This window comes from Mixophyes fleayi, chromosome 5, assembly GCF_038048845.1.
Source record: "Mixophyes fleayi isolate aMixFle1 chromosome 5, aMixFle1.hap1, whole genome shotgun sequence".
Taxonomy (NCBI): Eukaryota; Metazoa; Chordata; class Amphibia; order Anura; family Limnodynastidae; genus Mixophyes; species Mixophyes fleayi.
The window spans coordinates 262,166,999-262,186,403 of NC_134406.1; the positions used below are offsets into that span (position 1 = coordinate 262,166,999).

At 39.4% G+C, this 19,405-nt stretch overlaps 1 protein-coding gene across 4 annotated transcripts in view; it reads left to right on the forward strand.

Annotated features, from left to right (window-relative positions):
• Positions 1-19,405, forward strand: part of COL14A1 (collagen type XIV alpha 1 chain) — a 134,002-nt gene that overhangs the window by 36,367 nt on the left and 78,230 nt on the right. For all 4 annotated transcript variants that reach the window (XM_075214011.1, XM_075214008.1, XM_075214012.1 and 1 more), the window contains exons 6-8: positions 14,573-14,728; positions 16,544-16,663; positions 17,621-17,785. In XM_075214011.1, coding sequence (XP_075070112.1) covers positions 14,573-14,728; positions 16,544-16,663; positions 17,621-17,785 — 441 coding nt within the window. The remainder of the gene's footprint in view (positions 1-14,572; positions 14,729-16,543; positions 16,664-17,620; positions 17,786-19,405) is intronic.

Below are 19,405 nucleotides of genomic sequence, written 5' to 3' on the forward strand. Positions count from 1 at the left end.
CTTAGGGTGAAGAGGAGATGATGGTAGAACCAATCGTGAAGGAGAGGGTGGGAGGGGAGGAGTCTCTAGAGTGGGTGAAGATTATGAACTCAGATTTGGCCATATTGAATTTGAGGAAATGTTGCAACATCCAGGAAGAGTTGGCAGAGAGGCAGCAGGACACCTTGTAGAGGATGGAAGGGGAGGGGACAGGAGAAGAGAGGTAGATTTGAGTGTCATTGGCATAGAGGTGGTACTGGAGGCCGATGGAGCTGATAAGACCGCCCAGTGAAGGGGTACAAAGAAAAGAGCAGAGGGCCAAGGACGGAGCCCTGAGAGGCTCCTATGGGAATTGGGGAAGGGGAGGAAGAGGAGCCAGAGGAAGAGACAGAGAAGGAGCGGTTAGAGAGATAGGAAGTGAACCAAGAACAGACTGAGTCAGAAAGGTAGAATAAAGTTCCAATGAGATTAACAAAGACAGGTACATTCTTAAAATGTCCCATTAGTTTGTCCCATGTCTGCCCACACTGATTAAGTGCTTATTTTTAATGCTAAATAACTGGAGGGAATGTGATTTAGATGCTGATAGTGGTTTCAGATTATAATAATATTTACAGTTATTTTTACAGTAATTGCTGAAATATAGTACTTATCACCTATGTATAGTTTCATTTATTGCACAAATGCATAGTGCACTATTTTCTGTAAAATGAGATGGAGTATTCTCTCCGCCTCCACCATTATAGCAAAGGAAGAAATGTTAGGTCTTTCCCTTCAGAACTGTAATGACACCTCTGGACATATAAATGTGATTCCACCAATCTGTACATGAAGAACACTACAAGTCTGTCACTCTCACTCTGACATCTTCAATGCCCCGGAGTGATGATTGAATGAGAAGTTCCCACGTTCAAAACATCTTATTAAAACTGGCAACTGTCAAGGAGTGTAATAAGGAAGGGTGCAGCCTAGAGGGACACTGGTCCGGGAGGTGTCTCTGGATTAGTAATCTTCGCTCTAGAGGATATTCATTGTGTGTTGTAGGGTCAGGGATCACAAGTGAAGGAACAGAAATAAGGTAAAAGGCCAAGGTCAGGAATCTGGGAACAAAGTGGGAAGACAAGGTACAGTTAGACTATAATGGACAGATTAATGGGCCATGTTGCCTGTCCAGTGAAAGTAAGTGCACGGCATTCTCTCAATGTCCCTGCCTTATATAGATCATTAAAAGTTCATTAATTTTTTAAACATTGTGGTTATTTTGGGTGCATTTGTTAGCACATGGTTATATGTAGCCCTACTAGCAGCGGATAAATCATTATAGGGCAGGACTGGCAGTATTTACTGTATGTTCTGTACGGAGTGCTTCTTATTGTTGTAAGAGCTAATGCAATACATTCTAAGATGATTGGAAAAACAAGTTATATAAAGATGCATTTGACATCCCAATCCCCTAAAATAGAAGCCTTATGACTTTTCTCTGTCCTGTGGGAGAGCCTGCTCCTTCCACTATATAATTCTCAGTCGGTGGCTTCCTGTTGTCTCAGTTCCCCTCCTCACATCATGTCACTGCCCCTGTCACATGCAGCCCTGTCCTCACTAACACATCACTCATCTCCTGATATACTCTGTGCTGCTTGGTACCCTGCTCCTTCCACTATATAACTCTCAGTCTGTGGATTCCTGCTGTCTCAATTCCCCTTCTCACATCATGACACTGCCCCAGTCACATGCAGCCCTGTCTTCACTAACACATTACTCATCTCCTGATATACTCTGTGCTGCTGTGGACCCTGCTCCTTCCACTTTATAATTCTCAGTCTGTGGCTTCCTGTTGTCTCCATTCCCCTCTTCACATCATGTCACTGCCCCAGTCACATGCAGCCCTGTCCTCACTAACACATCACTAATCTCCTGATATACTCTGTGCTGCTGGGTACCCTGCTCCTTCCACTATATAATTCTCAGTCTGTGGCTTCCTGTTGTCTCAGTTCCCATCCTCACATCATATCACTGCCCCTCTCACATGCAGCCCTGTCCTTACTTACACATCACTCATCTCCCTGATATACTCTGTGCTGCTGGGGACCCTACTCCTTCCACTATATAACTCTCAGTCTGTGGCTTCCTGCTGCCTCCATTCCCCTCCTCACATCATGTCACTGCCCCTGTCACATGCAGCCCTGTCCTCACTAACACATCACTCATCTCCTGATATACTCTGTGCTGCTGGAGGACCCTGCTCCTTCCACTATATAACTCTCAGTCTGTGGCTTCCTGCTGCCTCCATTCCCCTCCTCACATCATGTCACTGCCCCTGTCACATGCAGCCCTGTCCTCACTAACACATCACTTATCTACGGGTGATCTGCAGTAATTACTCTCAAACAAAGTGCAGGTAGACACAAATCGTTCATGTTTCTTTTTGCATTTATTGTAGCACAGTGACTGACAGTAGGAGCAGGTAGGTAAGTAGGTAGGTAAGCATTCTCCCTTTCATACTCCTACTTCACTCACCACAATAGTTAAAGTGCTATAACAGTCAGCAACCAGTTAACAATTATAAATAGATGTTATATAATGTATTTCATTGTATTATTACATAAACAGAACGGTAATTGCAGGTTCTAATACTTAACATGTTTAAGTGAAAATCATCCGTGAAAATGAAAAGTGTTTATCTAAGGTGTAAAGTTATTCTTGTTTTGACAGCAGGTTTTATTGTTTGGGTTTAAATGTTACGAGCATGAGATCAAAGACTGCTGAATTGTAACCCAACAAGATCAAAGACAAAGATGTAATTTTCTGATTGCTGGAGAGCAGAGTAACGCATACGGGGGAGAGTTTAGTAACGAAACTTTGATGATGTCCTTAAATGACGGTTAATTTATAAAGAAAGAGCAGTACGAAACCAGTGACACAAAGCATCCGAAGGCTCAAGATGAACGCAAATCCAGAGGGAATCATGATAATATATATATATAAAATATAACAATAGAATAATATGAGGTCAATTATTGCAAAGTCCAGTAAACTGGAATCAACATTATAATTTCTTGCACTTTGGATGTGTCTGGCATAATCTTTTTTTTCTTTGTATGTGTATGTTTATGTTTGTGTTGTGTGTTTATTATATTTGTGTTGTGTGTTTATTTTTGTGTTGTGTGTTTAGTTTATTTTTTAGTAATGTATTTATTTGTTATGTATTGTTATTTTCTGGGGATTAGATGATGACAAATAGGCAGTAATTACTTTTTTAAGCAATTGTCAAATCCCCAGAAGATTAACAAATATGGTGATGCCAGATACTGTCTTTTTCCAGGCTGTCGGTAGTTGTAGAGCCAGGACCTGTGGTCCAATGTTTCACCTTATTTTTATTCCTGCCCACCTTGTTTTCTAGCTTTTCTTTTTAACAGGAGAGAACTTGAGGAGTTGCCTGAAACTGTAATAGGTCTCCCATGTAGATACTAATAATAGAGAGTAATATATCAGTTATTATTAGATCCATTTTGCAGGGATCTATTAGTATTACCTAGATGGGAGGCTCCTGTTCCCCCCACTGGACCTTCCTGCATGGAAGGGGAGGAGCTTACGTTTGCTTGCGCTAGTTCATGACCGCTATTTTGTGCCACCGTTTATACACCGATCAGACACAGCATTAAACAATTAACAAGTGAAGTAAATAACACTGATTATCTCGTTACAATGGCACCTGCCAAAGTTTGGCAAGTGAACAGTCAGTTCGTGAAGTTGATGTGTTGGAAGCAGGATAAATGGAGAAGCATAAGAATCTGAGCGACTTTGCAAGGTCCATATTATGATGGCTAGACGACTGGGTCAGAGAATCTCCAAAACGACAGGTCTTGTGGGGTGTTCCCAGTATGCAGTGGTGAGTACCTACCAAAAGTGGTCCAAGGAAGGACAACCGGTGAACCGGCGATAGGGTCATGGTGCCCAAGGCTCATTGATCCGTGCCCATCTGGTCCAATCCCACAGAAGTGATACTGTAGCACAAATTACTGAAAATCTTAATGCTGGCTATGATAGAAAGGTGACAGAACACACAGCGCACTGCAGCTCGCTGCGGATGGAGATATGTAGCCACAGATCAGTCAGTGTCCACTTGCTGACCTCTGTCCATGGCCGAAAGCGCTTACAATGGAAATGTGAGCGCCAGAACTGGACCATGGAGCAATGGAGGAAGGTGACCTAGTCTAATGAATCACGTTATCTTTTACATCATGTGGACGGCCAGAAGCGTGTGCATCGTTTTGGGAAGCAGCCAAGCTGGCGGAGGCAGTGTGATGCTCTGGGCAATGTGCTACTGGGAAACCTTGGGTCCTGGCGTTCATATGGATGTTACCTTAATACGTACCACCTACCTAGACAGTGCAGCAGACCAAGTACTGTATATATTCCCTGATGGCAGTGGCCTCTTTCATCAGGATAATGCAACCTGCCACACTGAGAAAATTGCTCAGGAATGGTTTGAGGAACATGACAAAGAATTCAAGGTGTTGACTTGGTCTCCAAAGTCCCCAGATCTCAATCCGATCGAGCATCTGTGGGATGTGCTGGAAAAACAAGTCTGAGCCATGGAGGCCCCACCTGGCAACTTACAGGTCTTAAAGGATCTGCTGCTAACGTCTTGGTGCCAGATACCACAGGACACCTTCAGAGGTCTTGTGGAGTCCATGGGGCACACATGCCTCCAGGGGTCAGAGCTGTTTTGGGGGCACAAGGGGGACCTACATAATATTAGGCAGGTGGTTTTAATGTCGTTGCTGATCGGTGTATATGGCCTCACAGCACAAGCAGGGCCACCAGCTTAATGTCATCAAATGGTTAGAATGTCTGTGACATTGAAAGTAAAGGCAGATCATACATTTAATCATACATTTCTCTTTAAGATATGAATTGAGAGAGAGAGAGGAGAAGCAACACACATAAAAATAACTGAAACTAATCAGTATATTACTCAACTCACCGCAATATATTTTTTAATTGTTGCAATAATGTAAAGAAATCGTAGTAGTTTTTTGTTTTTTTTAAAAGAAAGTGCTTTCAGCATTTTAGGGTTAGGTCAGTGAGAAACATGAGATGTGACAGCTATGATGACAGCCAGTCATTCTGAATATGGGAAATGGAGAAACGCTGATCACTGTCAGTCTGTAGAGCTGTCAACAAGAGCAAATCCAGGAGAATCGATGAAGTAAGAAGAAGGCAGAAGACAAAGATTTAAGACATAAGGATATGCGCACACAGAGGAACATAGTCATACTACACATGCGCTGTTCTATATTATCCTGTAGTTACTAAACCACAGTCATTCTCTTTACTTTTTCATAAATGATTTCTTTATCATTTAGCAATCCATGCATCCATTACAAGTGACATAAGCCAAGTACAGTGGATCTTTGCCATAGAAATAAACAAGATTTGCTGTATTTGTATAATACATATAAGCCAGGTTCAATGCATCATTACTAATTAAGGTTTTAAGGCATCTTTGCATTAGCAATGTGCAAGGTTCAATGTATCGTTAGTGCACAGGAATGGGCTGGATGGAAACTGACTTTCCACGTCGTTCGGAGAATTCTTCTTTAAATTTGGAAATTCTTTGCAGTGAAATCTTGGATTGCAGATCAGAGTTTCTGCCCTTCTGTTCTCTTTGGCAGACGTATAATATATATATATAAATACGCCATGTGGCCCCGCTCCTCTGCACTGATCCATGATGAGTCTTACAGCTGTTCTGTGACTGCAAATATTCAGTCTATAAAAGTTGAACCTTATAATAACGTAGCATTAATCTTCATTCCATTTACACTTTTTAAAGACAATCATTAAACTATAAACTGAGTGTACTATAGAGAATATATATATATATACAGAAGCAGGTTTGCTTTTTAAAAAACTAAAAGGCATGTAGCGCTTTAACAAAGACATTTTCCATAATATAAACTATAAATAAAATAATGTGGATGATACTGCAATTCGGTGTCCAATATATATGTATTTTATTTCCTTAATTCGATAATAAGATGATTTATAAACCTTTGCTGCTCCTCTATGAAGAATGCTGGCACTATATAATATGAATATATATATAAACAGATTTATTTATTATTATTATAATCATCATTATTATTATTATTATTAATAATAATAATAATAATAATAATAATAATAATAATAATGACTTAAGTAGCTTGCCTGCAGTACAATTACTGTTATGAAGAAAGATGCAACTTTGTTGTAACAATATTAAAAAGTAACATTAGTCCTGGCTGTCTGCCAAGTTTTTTTTGTCGTGAATATTAAAGGGAAGTGAATATGAAAGCTCAGACCGTTATCTTTTCAAACTGAATTGATAATGGTCAACTGAAATCTCCAACACAAATGCAGAAAGGTTAAAATAAATATATGCTTTTTTTTTCAACCAGAAGGCAGAAAATGAGATCAAATTACATATTCCTCCACACAATGTGCATCAGTCATTGTCCGGAGCTCACAGTTTCTTTGGTGACGCTCTTCGACCCAGCGCAGAAGTTTCATCGCAGCCTCTTAGCCAACATTTTGTAGAAGGGCAACAGCAGATGTAGTGTTATGGTGGACAATTGATGATTTTCCTAGGCCATTTCATAATGGTTTACTCATTGAAAAATGATGGTAGAATTAGGATTAGGGCAGCAGTTTCCAGACACTGGGTCACTAAATCACGCTCTCTAGACCCCTAGTAGTAGCAGAATATAGAGTACATCTTTCTTTAGGAGAAGAGAAAAGTTCAGCGGGTAAATGTAACAAGCTGAGAGTTTTCTGGCGGGTTTGAAAAACCAATCAGATTCTAGATTTCATTTATTTAGTACATTCTACAAAATGATAGCTAGAATCTGAATAGTTGCTATAGGCAACATCTCCACTTTTCAAACCCGCCGGAAAACTCTCAGCTTGATACATTTACCCCCAGGACTCTATTACAAGGCAGATTTTCAGACTATGAAAGTCTAACTCTAAAGCTGGGTGCACACTACAGAAAATTATATAGATGCAATTTCTGTAACGATTTTATCAATGACTGAAAGTCCCGATGATCATGCAGATTCATGTGTACACACCTACACGATTTACCTTTAGATCTGTGATCTTCATCTGTCATAACCATCTGCTGAAAAGATTGTGACTCTGTACACTCTACAGGTATCTGCCTACGCTGCTGGTAGTGAGTGCGTACACACTGCCACATTTGCCCGACATCGTTCCATTGTTGTTTGTGATTTTTAGGAAGTTTATTAAACCAAATCAACAAATGTGATGTGTGTTGGTATGATAATACATGATCGTGGGAGCATACACACTAATGCGATATCTGACCAAACCAGCCTGAATCGTGAGATCTGCACAATAATTGCATGCAATTTCTCTAGTGTGTACCCAGCTTATAAAAAATTACTAGAAATCTACAGTATATCTTGTTCTTATTAACTTTACTTAACCACCACCTGTCTTTAGCACTGCATTGGTCATTATTAAGATCACTTTTATTCATATCAATTGAGAGCTCCCAGCAGTGTGAAAATGTCTTAGGGCTAGATTTACTAAACTGCGGGTTTGAAAAAGTGGAGATGTTGCCTATAGCAACCAATCATCATCAACAATTATTTATATAGCGCCAGCAAATTCCGTAGCGCTGTACAATTTGGAACAAACTTTAATAAGACAATGCTGGGTAATACAGACAAACAGAGAGGTAAGTGGGCCCTGCTCGCAAGCTGACAATCAATGGGAAAATGGGAGTTTGAAACACAAGGACATGTGCTACATCATATTGCACATTGGACCAGCTGGAATGCAAAGTTAAAAGTATTGAGTGGGCTGTGTGTGTGGCAATGTTGGTCAGAGGGTTGTTGTCTTGTGTTAGCTGTGTAGGGAGTAGTAATAGGGGAGATTAAGATGGTGGTTGAGGAATATTATAAGCTTGTCTGAAGAGGTGGGTTTTCAGAGAACACTTGACGGTTTGAAGACTAGAGGAAAGTCTTACTGTGCAAGGGAGGGAATTCCACAAAGTGGGTGCAGCCCGAAAAAAGTCCTGTAACCGAGAATGGGAGGATGTGATGAGAGCGGAAGAGAGACATAGATCTTGTGCAGAACAGAGGTGTCGAGTTGGGAGATATTTTGAGACAAGTGAGCAAATGTATGTCGGTGCAATTTTGTTGACGGCCTTGTATGTTAGTAGAAGAATTGTATATTGGATTCGTTGAAATACAGTCAACCAATGTAAAAACTGGCAGAGTGGCTCAGCAGAGGAAGGACGATTTGCAGATTCTAGTTATCATTTATTTATTTCCTTCTACAAAATGATAACTAGCATCTGATTGGTTGCTACAGGCAACATTTCCACTTCGTCAAAGTCGCAGTTTAGTAAATATACCCCTTCGGGTCAAACTTAACTCTGCTACGTCACAAAGGATGTGTCTCCATGATTTCCTCTCTGTCGACCATCAGTTAGCCAATGTGGGCATCGAATAATCGTATATACCATGTACAAAGTCGCATCTCTGATCTGATTCTTTTTTTTTTTTTTTTTAGCAATGGTAATGTTTTGTGACTCCTCAAACACACTTGACAATAACCAATCACTTTGATCTAAAATGACTAAATTGCCAAACAAATCTGCTCGTGTGTAGCCAGCATTAGTGAAAATAATGTAACTACACGACCTAATGATGCCAACATATGAAAACTGACAAATAATTGATGTTGGGGGCCTGATTCAAGTCATGTACATATGTTTGCATAGCATATCTTGAGCGATTCCGCCAAGAAATGGACGTTACACCAATGAGCGCAAATGCAGGTAACTCATATCTATACACTTCTGACACGATCCCCTATGACTTGAGTGGGAGGAAAGGGTCGGACTAACTTAGACCATGTACAATAATGGTGTTAAACCAGAAGCAGGAACTTCAAATTCTGTATTTATAGCAAGTATGGATGTTTTCATCTGTATATTTTATACCTGCTACAAGGTAGGTGAAAGTGCTAGATGATATTATTATTATTATCATTTATTTGTTAGGCGCCACAAGGTATCCGCAGCGCCGCACACAGTACTAACAGTAGACAATACAGGGTGAAACCATACAGAACAATGAACAAAAAGTACCAATACTTCAGAAACTCCGGCTAGTCATATGCAGTAAAGACGGAGCAGAAGAACAGGTATGGAGACAGGAGGGGAGGGGGCCCTGCTCATACGAGCTTACATCCTAAGGGAGGGTAAACAGACCAGGCACAAGAGGAGCCAGTTGAGGCAAGAGGAGAGAAGGGAGGACGAGCTAAAGGGAGGAGATGGGGGTTAAGTAGATGGGTGGTAGGCTTTGAGGAAGAGGTGAGTTTTGAGTGCACGTTTGAAGGAGCACAGAGTAGGAGAGAGACGGATGGAACGAGGGAGGTCCAACACTGTATCATCCTTGATTAAAAAATTACACGTCTGCGAAACAGCAGCTATCACATAATAACTGTGTGCATTTAAGATTTATTTTCAAAACACACTGAGCATTGAAGAGTCAATTAAATTGTTAGTTAATTTTAAATAATTTATGAAACTAAAAAAATGGATTCAATTTGAAAAACAGTTTATTATTATACTGTTAGCAGTTGTTATTATATAATAACCGTTACGTGTGTTCTGATGTGAAATGATTGTACATGTGGGTATGCGTATACTTCGGTCTGTTAAGTGTGTCTACGTAAAGCGCAGAGTACTATTTATACGGAGCGTATTTCCACCTCTGCTCAAATCGTAACGTATTTTAAGAAGTGCTTTGATGTGAATGTGGACGGAACAATGCATGTCCTTTTCAAACACAAATTACGGCCAATATATGATCAGACTTGAATCAGGACCTAAGTGAGAAAATCTACAGTGATAACAGCTGCAGCTCCACTGTGAATATACATTTATTTCAGCAACAAAAATATCTATTCACTGTTGATTACATGGCACAGTCAAGGTTCCGGTGTTAGCCCAGGAGAACCCACTCATGACATAAGAACTGTATAATGTCTGCAGATTATTTCCTAGAAGTCCCTTTAATATTACAGACCTGGGAGGACAGAGGGTGGAGGGTGGAATTTTGGGGCATGCAAGGATAACTTTAGCATTACATTGCTGCCTTCTGTATGAGAACCTGATCTGATCCTGAGAAGTACAAATGATGCAATTGATCACTTGAAAGAGCTGCTAACAGTTATACCGTTATACCCTCTAGAGATATTATGAAACATAAATATAAATTATATACAGTTTTGAAGTTGGTCTCTGTTTAAGGGAGAATGGCCTCAAGGCTTGTTTATTGTAGTAACTTTGTAGGATTACCGCCAAAGCAACTTAATTATAGAATTCCTACATCTTATATTGTAACAATGACTCTGGTTCAGTAATATGAGAAGATACATAGAAGATGTTCAGTTCTCATAAAACAGTGTAATCATTCCAACCCCAAACATTGTAACTGAAGAGAATGGACAGGAAACGTCTTCTTATCAGGAAGTTATATATACTGCAGTCAGGGCCGGATTAAGGGAATGGAGGCCCCTGGGCTAAGGGGGCCTCCATTCCCCCGTGAGGGCCCCCCCGTGATCCGAGCCGCCCCCAAGGCACTTACCTCCGTCTCCTGGCATTGCAGTCCTTCCCCGGCGCGCTGTATGCTCTCTTTACTGAGGAGATCTCGTGAGAGTGAGACTCACGAGATCTCCTCAGTAAGGAGACTACAGCGCGTTGGGGAAGGACCGCAGTGAAAGTGCTCAGCAGCATTGATCGCGCCGGTGGTGCCCCCGCCCCATCAATAATGCTGTTGAGCACTTTCAAGGGCCCCCTGGATGCCATAGGCCCCTGGGCTGTAGCCCAGTTAGCCCTAGGGTTAATCCGGCCCTGACTGCAGTACTGGTCACACAGGTACAGATATTGGCAGCTGGTTTGTTTTTTTGGCCAACAATTGCTTTGTGTGTGACCCTAACCTGACAGATTAAATACGACCCAGCTCACACAATTGTTGACTCCATCGTGTGTAGATGACTGGTGCAATTTTATGACAAGTTTTTGAACCTTCCCCCTTTAAAATATGACTGTTGCCTAAAAACTGTAACTTTATTAGCTGCAATTTCCCATAAAGCACATTATAAGATCACCGACATGATCAGTATAACGCATTAGATACTGCTATTTATACAGATGTTATTTATTATTTACAAAATCATTCAGATCTTAAATAGCAGCCATTGTAAAGCAGTATCGATGTATTAACACTCCAAAAAGGTTTAAGTGCTATATAACATTAAAATCGCAATTTAAAGCCTTCACTAATACTAGGGATGATAAGAAAGGAAATATGTTTCAATACATCTTGGAGGTACAGACAATGCAGGGTGTCTCAGTCTAGTAAATTCATGATTCAGAGTAGTCCCACTAAATCCAAATTCTATGGAAACCCGTAACCTATAGTTTTCCTGGCACTCTGTAATCCATTATTCAGCCTGGCACTCTGTAATCTATGGTCCAGCCTGGCGCTATATAATCTATGGTTCAGCCCGGTGCACTATAATCTATGGTTCAGCCTGGCACTCTGTAATCTATGGTTCAGCCTGGCACGCTGTAATCTATGGTTTAGCCTGGCACTCTATAATCTATGGTTCAGCCTGGCACTCTATAATCTATGGTTCAGCCCGGTGCACTATAATCTATGGTTCAGCCTGGTGCACTATAATCTATGGTTCAGCCTGGCACTCTCTAATGTATGGTTCAGCCTGGCGCCCTGTAATATATAATTCAACCTGGCACTCTGTAATCTATGGTTCAGACTGGCGCCCTGTAATCTATGGTTCAGCATGACACTCTGTAATCTATGGTTCAGCCTGGCGCCCTATAATCTATGGCTCAGCCTGGCGCTCTGCAATCTATGGTTCAGTCTGGCACTCTGTAATTTATGGTTCAGCATGGCACTCTGTAATTTATTGCTTAGTCTGGCACTCTGTAATGTATGGTTCAGCCTGGCACTCTGTAATGTATGGTTCAGCCTGGCACTCTGTAATGTATGGTTCAGCCTGGCACTCTGTAATGTATGGTTCAGCCTGGCGCCTTGTAATTTATAATTCAACCTGGCGCTCTGTAATCTATGGTTCAGCCTAGTGCCCTGTAATCTATGATTCAACCTGGCACTCTGAAATCTATGGTTCAGCCCGGCACTCTGTAATCTATGATTCAACCTGGCACCCTGTAATCTATGATTCAACCTGGCACCCTGTAATCTATGATTCAACCTGGCACTCTGTAATCTATGGTTCAGCCTGGCACTCTGTAATCTATGGTTCAGCCTGGCACTCTATAATTCAACCTGGCACTCTGTAATCTATGGTTCACCTAGTGCCCTGTAATCTATGATTCAACCTGGCACTCTGTAATCTATGGTTCAGCCCGGCACTCTGTAATCTATGATTCAACCTGGCACCCTGTAATCTATGATTCAACCTGGCACCCTGTAATCTATGGTTCAGCCTGGCACTCTGTAATGTATGGTTCAACCTAACGCTCTATAATCTTTGGTTCAACCTAACACTCTATAATCTATAGTTTAGCCTGGCACTCTATAAACTATGGTTCAAACTGACACTCTGTAATCTATGGTGCAGCCTGGCACTCTGTAATCTATGATTCAACCTGGCACCCTGTAATCTATGATTCAACCTGGCACCCTGTAATCTATGATTCAACCTGGCACTCTGTAATCTATGGTTCAGCCTGGCGCCCTGTAATCTATGATTCAGCCTAGTGGCTTGTAATCTATGGTTCAGCCTGGCGCCCTGTAATGTATGGTTCAACCTAACGCTCTATAATCTTTGGTTCAACCTAACACTCTATAATCTATAGTTTAGCCTGGCACTCTATAAACTATGGTTCAAACTGACACTCTGTAATCTATGGTGCAGCCTGGCGCTCTGTAATCTATTACTTAGCCTGGCCATCATTAGCCTCACACCTCATAAATTTTTTAAAACAGTCACTTATAGTTTATCTAACGGAGTGGTGAATAAATATATTTAAATAAATAATTGCACAGACAGACTTTCAGTACTTTCTGTGACAGTGTCTGCTACATACAGCCAGGTAACCTGAGGCACCTCCATAGAGCTTCAGGTCTTTCCTCCACTACATGTATTAGGTAACTGTGATGCAGCTCTGAGTCTGGAATAGCCATACGTACAACCACTGAAGGCTTTATTGTGTGTTATAGCTTTGTTATAACCTCATTTATAGTAGACATCTCCTTTTGCTGCTCAGTTCTGACTTAATCCTCGTACTAGACATAGATTTACCCTCAGACTTTCAAAAATCGGCATTTCCAGTCTGTCTCCATGGAAGCTGACGTCTGCAGTTCAATTATCCCTTTACAGTGGATGTGTCTGACAATGAGATGGATGGAACAGACAGTGATGTGATAGAGAAGCAGTTTAAATATGTCTGTGCCCTCTCTGTGTGATGCTAACCCTGTATATTACTTCTTTACTCACTCTTGTTTATTCCGTTTTAGGGAACCCTGAAATGCTGGTTAATTTCACCCGAAAGGAGCAGCCAAAAGCAAATATCTATGAATGATTTAAATGTTTAATACCCCAAAAGGCCTTCAACACGCCAGACACCACTCCTGGACAGTTTAATATATTGATAACTACCATTTTTTTTTTTTTTAGGAATTGATATTAAAATACGTGGCAAAATGTCTGCATATTACATATGTGTTATAATTCTTGGAAGGTCGTTGAAAGTTTTATTTATAAAAATTACAATATGAACTTTTTTTATTTCCATCGAAATGTTTCACATTAACAACTTTTATTTTATGTATTAATAAAACAAATCTACTTTAACTGCAGCAAAACATCATTTTATGCTATGTAACCAAGAATTATCACGTTTTTAAAAAGTTTGTGTATTTGCGTAAAAAATTGGATATTGCAGTTTATTTAATTAGAAAAAACATGTTTTGATTATATTTATTGTCTTAGTTCTGACGTTTCTCCTTTTAAGTTTATTGTTGTCTGCCGAGAACAGTTAGGGTTAGATTTATCAATCCTTCTAGAAAGGAAAAGTGTAGCTGTTGCCCATAGCAACCAATCAGATTCTAGCTATCATTGTTTTAGAATGTACTAGATAAATGACAACTAGAATCTGATTGGTTGCTATGGGCAACACCTCCACTTTTCCTTTCTAGAAGGATTGATAAATCTACCCCTAGTCACAAACTAATCTCCTAAACTGGCCACTCACTGGCAGATCCTGTCAATTCCATCAGATTTTTATTGGGCATATACAATTTTTGGTAGCCACAGAATTATAATTTTAAGCCTAGTCATTTTTTGAACTATATCTTTATTACTACTTTGGTAGATTTGTATTGTCTTAATCACTTGCTCCATCTGCACACCAGATCACCTATAAGGAAATCTCCTGTAAATTTTTAATGTAAAATTTTGTGACTCCCATGAAGTAATGACTTTATTCTGATAATATATTCTCCCCTTTCAATTTTAGATGCTAAGTTTTCTTGTAAAACTCCAGCCAATGCAGACATAGTGATCCTGGTGGACGGATCGTGGAGCATCGGGAGACTTAATTTCAGACTTGTCCGGCTCTTCATAGAGAATTTGGTCGGCGCTTTCAATGTCGGCGCTGATAAAACAAGAATAGGTAACGTCTATTGTTTTTATGCGAATGATTAGGCGATATTAATTAATTTAATGAAAAATAATAGGTAACAGTTACACTTTGGGCCTGATTCATTAAGGATCTTAACTTAAGAAACTTCTTATTTAAGTCTCCTGGACAAAACCATGTTACAATGCAAGGGGTGCAAATTAGTATTCTGTTTTGCACATAAGTTAAATACTGACTGTTTTTTCATGTAACACACAAATACTTGATAGCTTATTTGTACACTGAATTTTAAAGTTGATATTTGTGTGCTACATGAAAAAACAGTCAGTATTTAACTTATGTGCAAAACAGAATACTAATTTGCACCCCTTGCATTGTAACATGGTTTTGTCCAGGAGACTTAAATAAGAAGTTTCTTAAGTTAAGATCCTTAATGAATCAGGCCCTTTAACCTTATCTCTTCCTTATGTTTAATTTTACACAGCAATCAATTAAAAATCACCTAAAAGTACTTATAGATGAGGATGTCTTTCAATTATAATGAGTTTGTAAGGAGGAAAACCCTCTAAATATGAAATAAATGACATATAGCTGATTAAAATTTAATACTTTTTTTATACATATTTATACATTTTTTTGCTATGTATTTAACATTGTTTTTCTTGCACAATTGAGTATAAAACATAATACATTAGACTGGTATGAATAAGAGGAAACATGGTTTCAATAGAAAATAATTTTATGGTGGGAATTTTTTTTTTCACAATAACTTTTAGTCTAATCTGTATAAAAAGTACAGAGGGTAACTTAAAGGCTAAGGGGTATATTTACTAAACTGCGGGATTGAAAAAGTGGAGATGTTGCCTATAGCAACCAATCAGATTCTAGCTGTCATTTTGCAGAATGTACTAAATAAATGATAACTAGAATCTGATTGGTTGCTATAGGCAACATCTCCACTTTTTCAAACACACAGTTTAGTAAATATGCCCCTAAATACACTGGTCATATGAAGGTGACCTTGATAAACTTGATGGAGACCCCGGTTTGAATACATGTACCCTTATGGAAAGTTTTGCTTTGTCTCCTTGTGTCTTAAGCACAACAATTAAAATGGTAGGCTCAACGGATCAGAGACGCTGTGTCTAACAACCCTGTGTATAGCACTGTATGGCTATATAAAAATAACAAATAATGTCCATTCACCATCGTCCCTTCTTCTTTAGGCAATGTTAGGTCCCTGATATTTATTAAGGTGAACACCAGGATTCTCAGATGTTTTAAAAATTCCTCAGTGATTAAAGACACATGGGGGTAAATGTATCAAGCTGAGAGTTTTCCAGCGGGTTTGAAAAGTGGATATGTTGCCTATAGCAACCAATCAGATTCTAGCTGTCATTTATTTAGTACATTCTACAAAGTGATAGCTAGAATCTGATTGTTTGCTATAGGCAACATCTCCACTTTTCAAACCCGACAGAAAACTCTTAGCTTGATACATTTACCCCCTGTTGCTTCCTATACAATGCCAAATATAGGAAACTATTCATAGGATTTTTTTCTTCCCAATTATATTCCTCAAAGTTCAACAGAAGTTTGAACTCTGGGAAAAACGGTTGTTGCCAAAGGTTACCAAGGTGAAAAATTGGGCACGTGAGGTTTAGGTAAACTACTGGTAATAGTAATGTCATTTCATGGTGAGTTGCAATAAATTTGATAGTTGATTAAATTAAGACGGCCGTCGGTACATTTATAAATGGCCGTCACTGTTGGTCTAACAGCCGAAAAAACGTCAGATGAACTTTTTACTACATCATAAAGCTGAGGATGTTCTTCTCTCTGCTCCAGGTCTGGCACAGTACAGCGGAGATCCCAGGATAGAGTGGCACCTGAATGCCTACGACACCAAGGAAGCTGTGATAGATGCAGTACGAAATCTTCCGTACAAAGGCGGAAACACACTCACGGGTACTGTCCTACAGCTATACTATACATACATGGCATAGATGGTATTGTTATTGTGAGTAACTTTGAATAACACCTGGCTAAGGATTTGGGTGAGCCTGCATGCAATATTTTAGTATCTATAAATAAGTACGGTGGTGTAACAATATTGCTAGGAATCCAGTACAGAGTACATCATGGGCAACCTGGTACACTTAGAGGGAAGCATGGTGCGGCTCTATAACCTTCAAAAGGTTATAGAGCCGCAGCATTACCCTTACTCTCAGTAATAAGTTAAAACAATACATTTAATCAAAGAAAGAGACTCCTATCTGTAATAACCTATCAGCAGTCATTTTAATGGAAGTGCCCATCCCTGGGGGTAAATGTATCAAGCTGAGAGTTTTCCGTAGGGTTTGAAAAAAGTGGAGATGTTGCCTATAGCAACCAATCAGATTCTAGCTTTCATTTTGTAGAATGTTCTAAATAAATGATAGCTAGAATCTGATTGGTTTTTCAAAGCTGAGGGAAAATTCTCAGCTTGATTCTAATACACATTAGGCAGTGGCTAACTGCACAGTAATCTACAATGTGGTCCTGTTTGTGTCTTGATCAGAGATTTTCAGAGGCCTATAAAGTATGTTCCCCTTGTTTTTCTTGTATAGCGCATGGCGTAAGACTTATTGCCTCTATGCTGACTGATCTGGACATTATAGAGTTAAAGACTGAACATGTTTGGAGTAATTGTGCAGGGTTGCCCTAATGAGCAGATTCTTAATGCCGAACATCCTTTTCCATTGCATTTTAATATTTATAAATCATGGTAGAAAGACCATAAAAATATCCGACTACACTGTAAAAAATGTTTCCTCCATCAAAGCCATAACAATCTCATCCATGTTCCTCTGCAATCACTCGCCTTGTGTGAGGCGTATCTCTTAAATGACCTCTGGCGTCATGGCTAACCTCATATTTCTCTAGGCCTTGCCTTAACCTACATCCTGGAAAATAGTTTCAAGCCAGAAGCCGGAGCCAGAGCGGATCTTCCAAAAATTGGCATTTTGATTACGGATGGAAAATCCCAAGATGACGTTATACCCCCTGCCAGAAGCTTGAAGGATTCCGGAATTGAACTCTTTGCCATTGGTGAGTTCGGAGGAATTCCGCGTGTCATTGGTGTTTGTACTTTAACATACAGTATTAATATTCATATATTGTGCTGTGAAGTTTTTAAATTATTGTTTTTAGAATACAAGTTATTTGACTGATGTTTTTGGAAAGCAAAAACCAAACTTTTGAGCTTGCCCAAACTCATTCCCGTCTGTATGTACTTAATAGACAGACTTTATCTTCTGTCGATCACTCAGTTGAAAAGTGCTTTACTATAGACTACATAAACAATTAAGGATAGTGAACATAAACCTATAAATATCCCTCATGCAAAATCCTTTTTTTATTATTTAATCTTTTAACCTCCTCAGATTAAAACAGGAAACAGAAGCATATAATATTATTTGACACCCCAAATAACATGACGTATAAACAGTAGAACACGAAGCAATAAAATACAAGGACACTAGTTATTTTGAGTCATGGTTTACACTCTTTACTGTGCTATTATTGCTATTGTGTTGTTACACTGTGTTATTTGAGGATATGTAAAGGCACGCTACAAGTTTGCACCTGAAGGTCCCTTTGAACTGTAATTTTTTCCAAACAAAACAAAGAAAAGAATGAAATAACTTCAATTTTCTAGTAAATAGGGTAGTTGAGGGAAGTGATTTACTCAAGAATAATAATAACATTTACCAAACATATCTAGACACAGAATAAAAACATTATTTTCACACAACAGAGGAATTATGGTAACAAATGCTGTCTATTTATTCATAGGTTTGATTCATTTTACAATGTGTTACAAATTATTTTGATGTTACGTTTTCTGTTTCCTTTTGCTGGAAAAACTATAACGTGTTAACGTTTTTCTCTCTCTCCGAACCTGTCTATAGGCTAGATTTACTAAGCTGCGGGTTTGAAAACGTGGGGATGTTTCCTATAGCAACCAATCAGATTCTAGCTGTCATTTTGGAGAAAGCACTAAATAAATGAAAGCTAGAATCTGATTGGTTGCTATAGGCAACATCTCCGCTTTTTCAAACCCGCAGCTTAGTAAATCTAGCCCTATGTGTGCGCTGTAGAAGCCGACAAACCTGTATAAAGTAATCTCGACAAAGCAGCAGCAGTGTGAACTCTCACATTCCCCTTTCTTGCCTGTTTATTACAATATAACAATAAATGCTAATAAATCAATTTCAAACTACATCAAACAGCTTTTGATACATACAACATCACAATATATAACTGTTGTATAATCAAATTATTGATATGTATAGGGACACCCATGTAATATAATAGGTGTTATACCATGGCAAAGGGTCAGACATATTATGATAACATTTGTTTAAGAGGATGGATAACTCGGATCCACCCATGGTCCAAGCATTTTGTATAAGTTTCTGAACAAACCAGATATTTGTGCATGGACAGAATCTGTGACTAATACCGCCTTCAATATCCTGTGATATTGCCGGGGGACAGAGGTTCCCACGGAAAGAAATTCCCGCGTAGACCGTGTTCATACTGAACACGGATCTGCCCCGAGTCTCCATGGCAACATCACACAAGGAGCTCTGATTGGCTCCTCTTGTGATGTGTTTTTTTTTTCAACTTTATAAGTGTGTTTGGTGAGACCCAGGTTGAAAAATT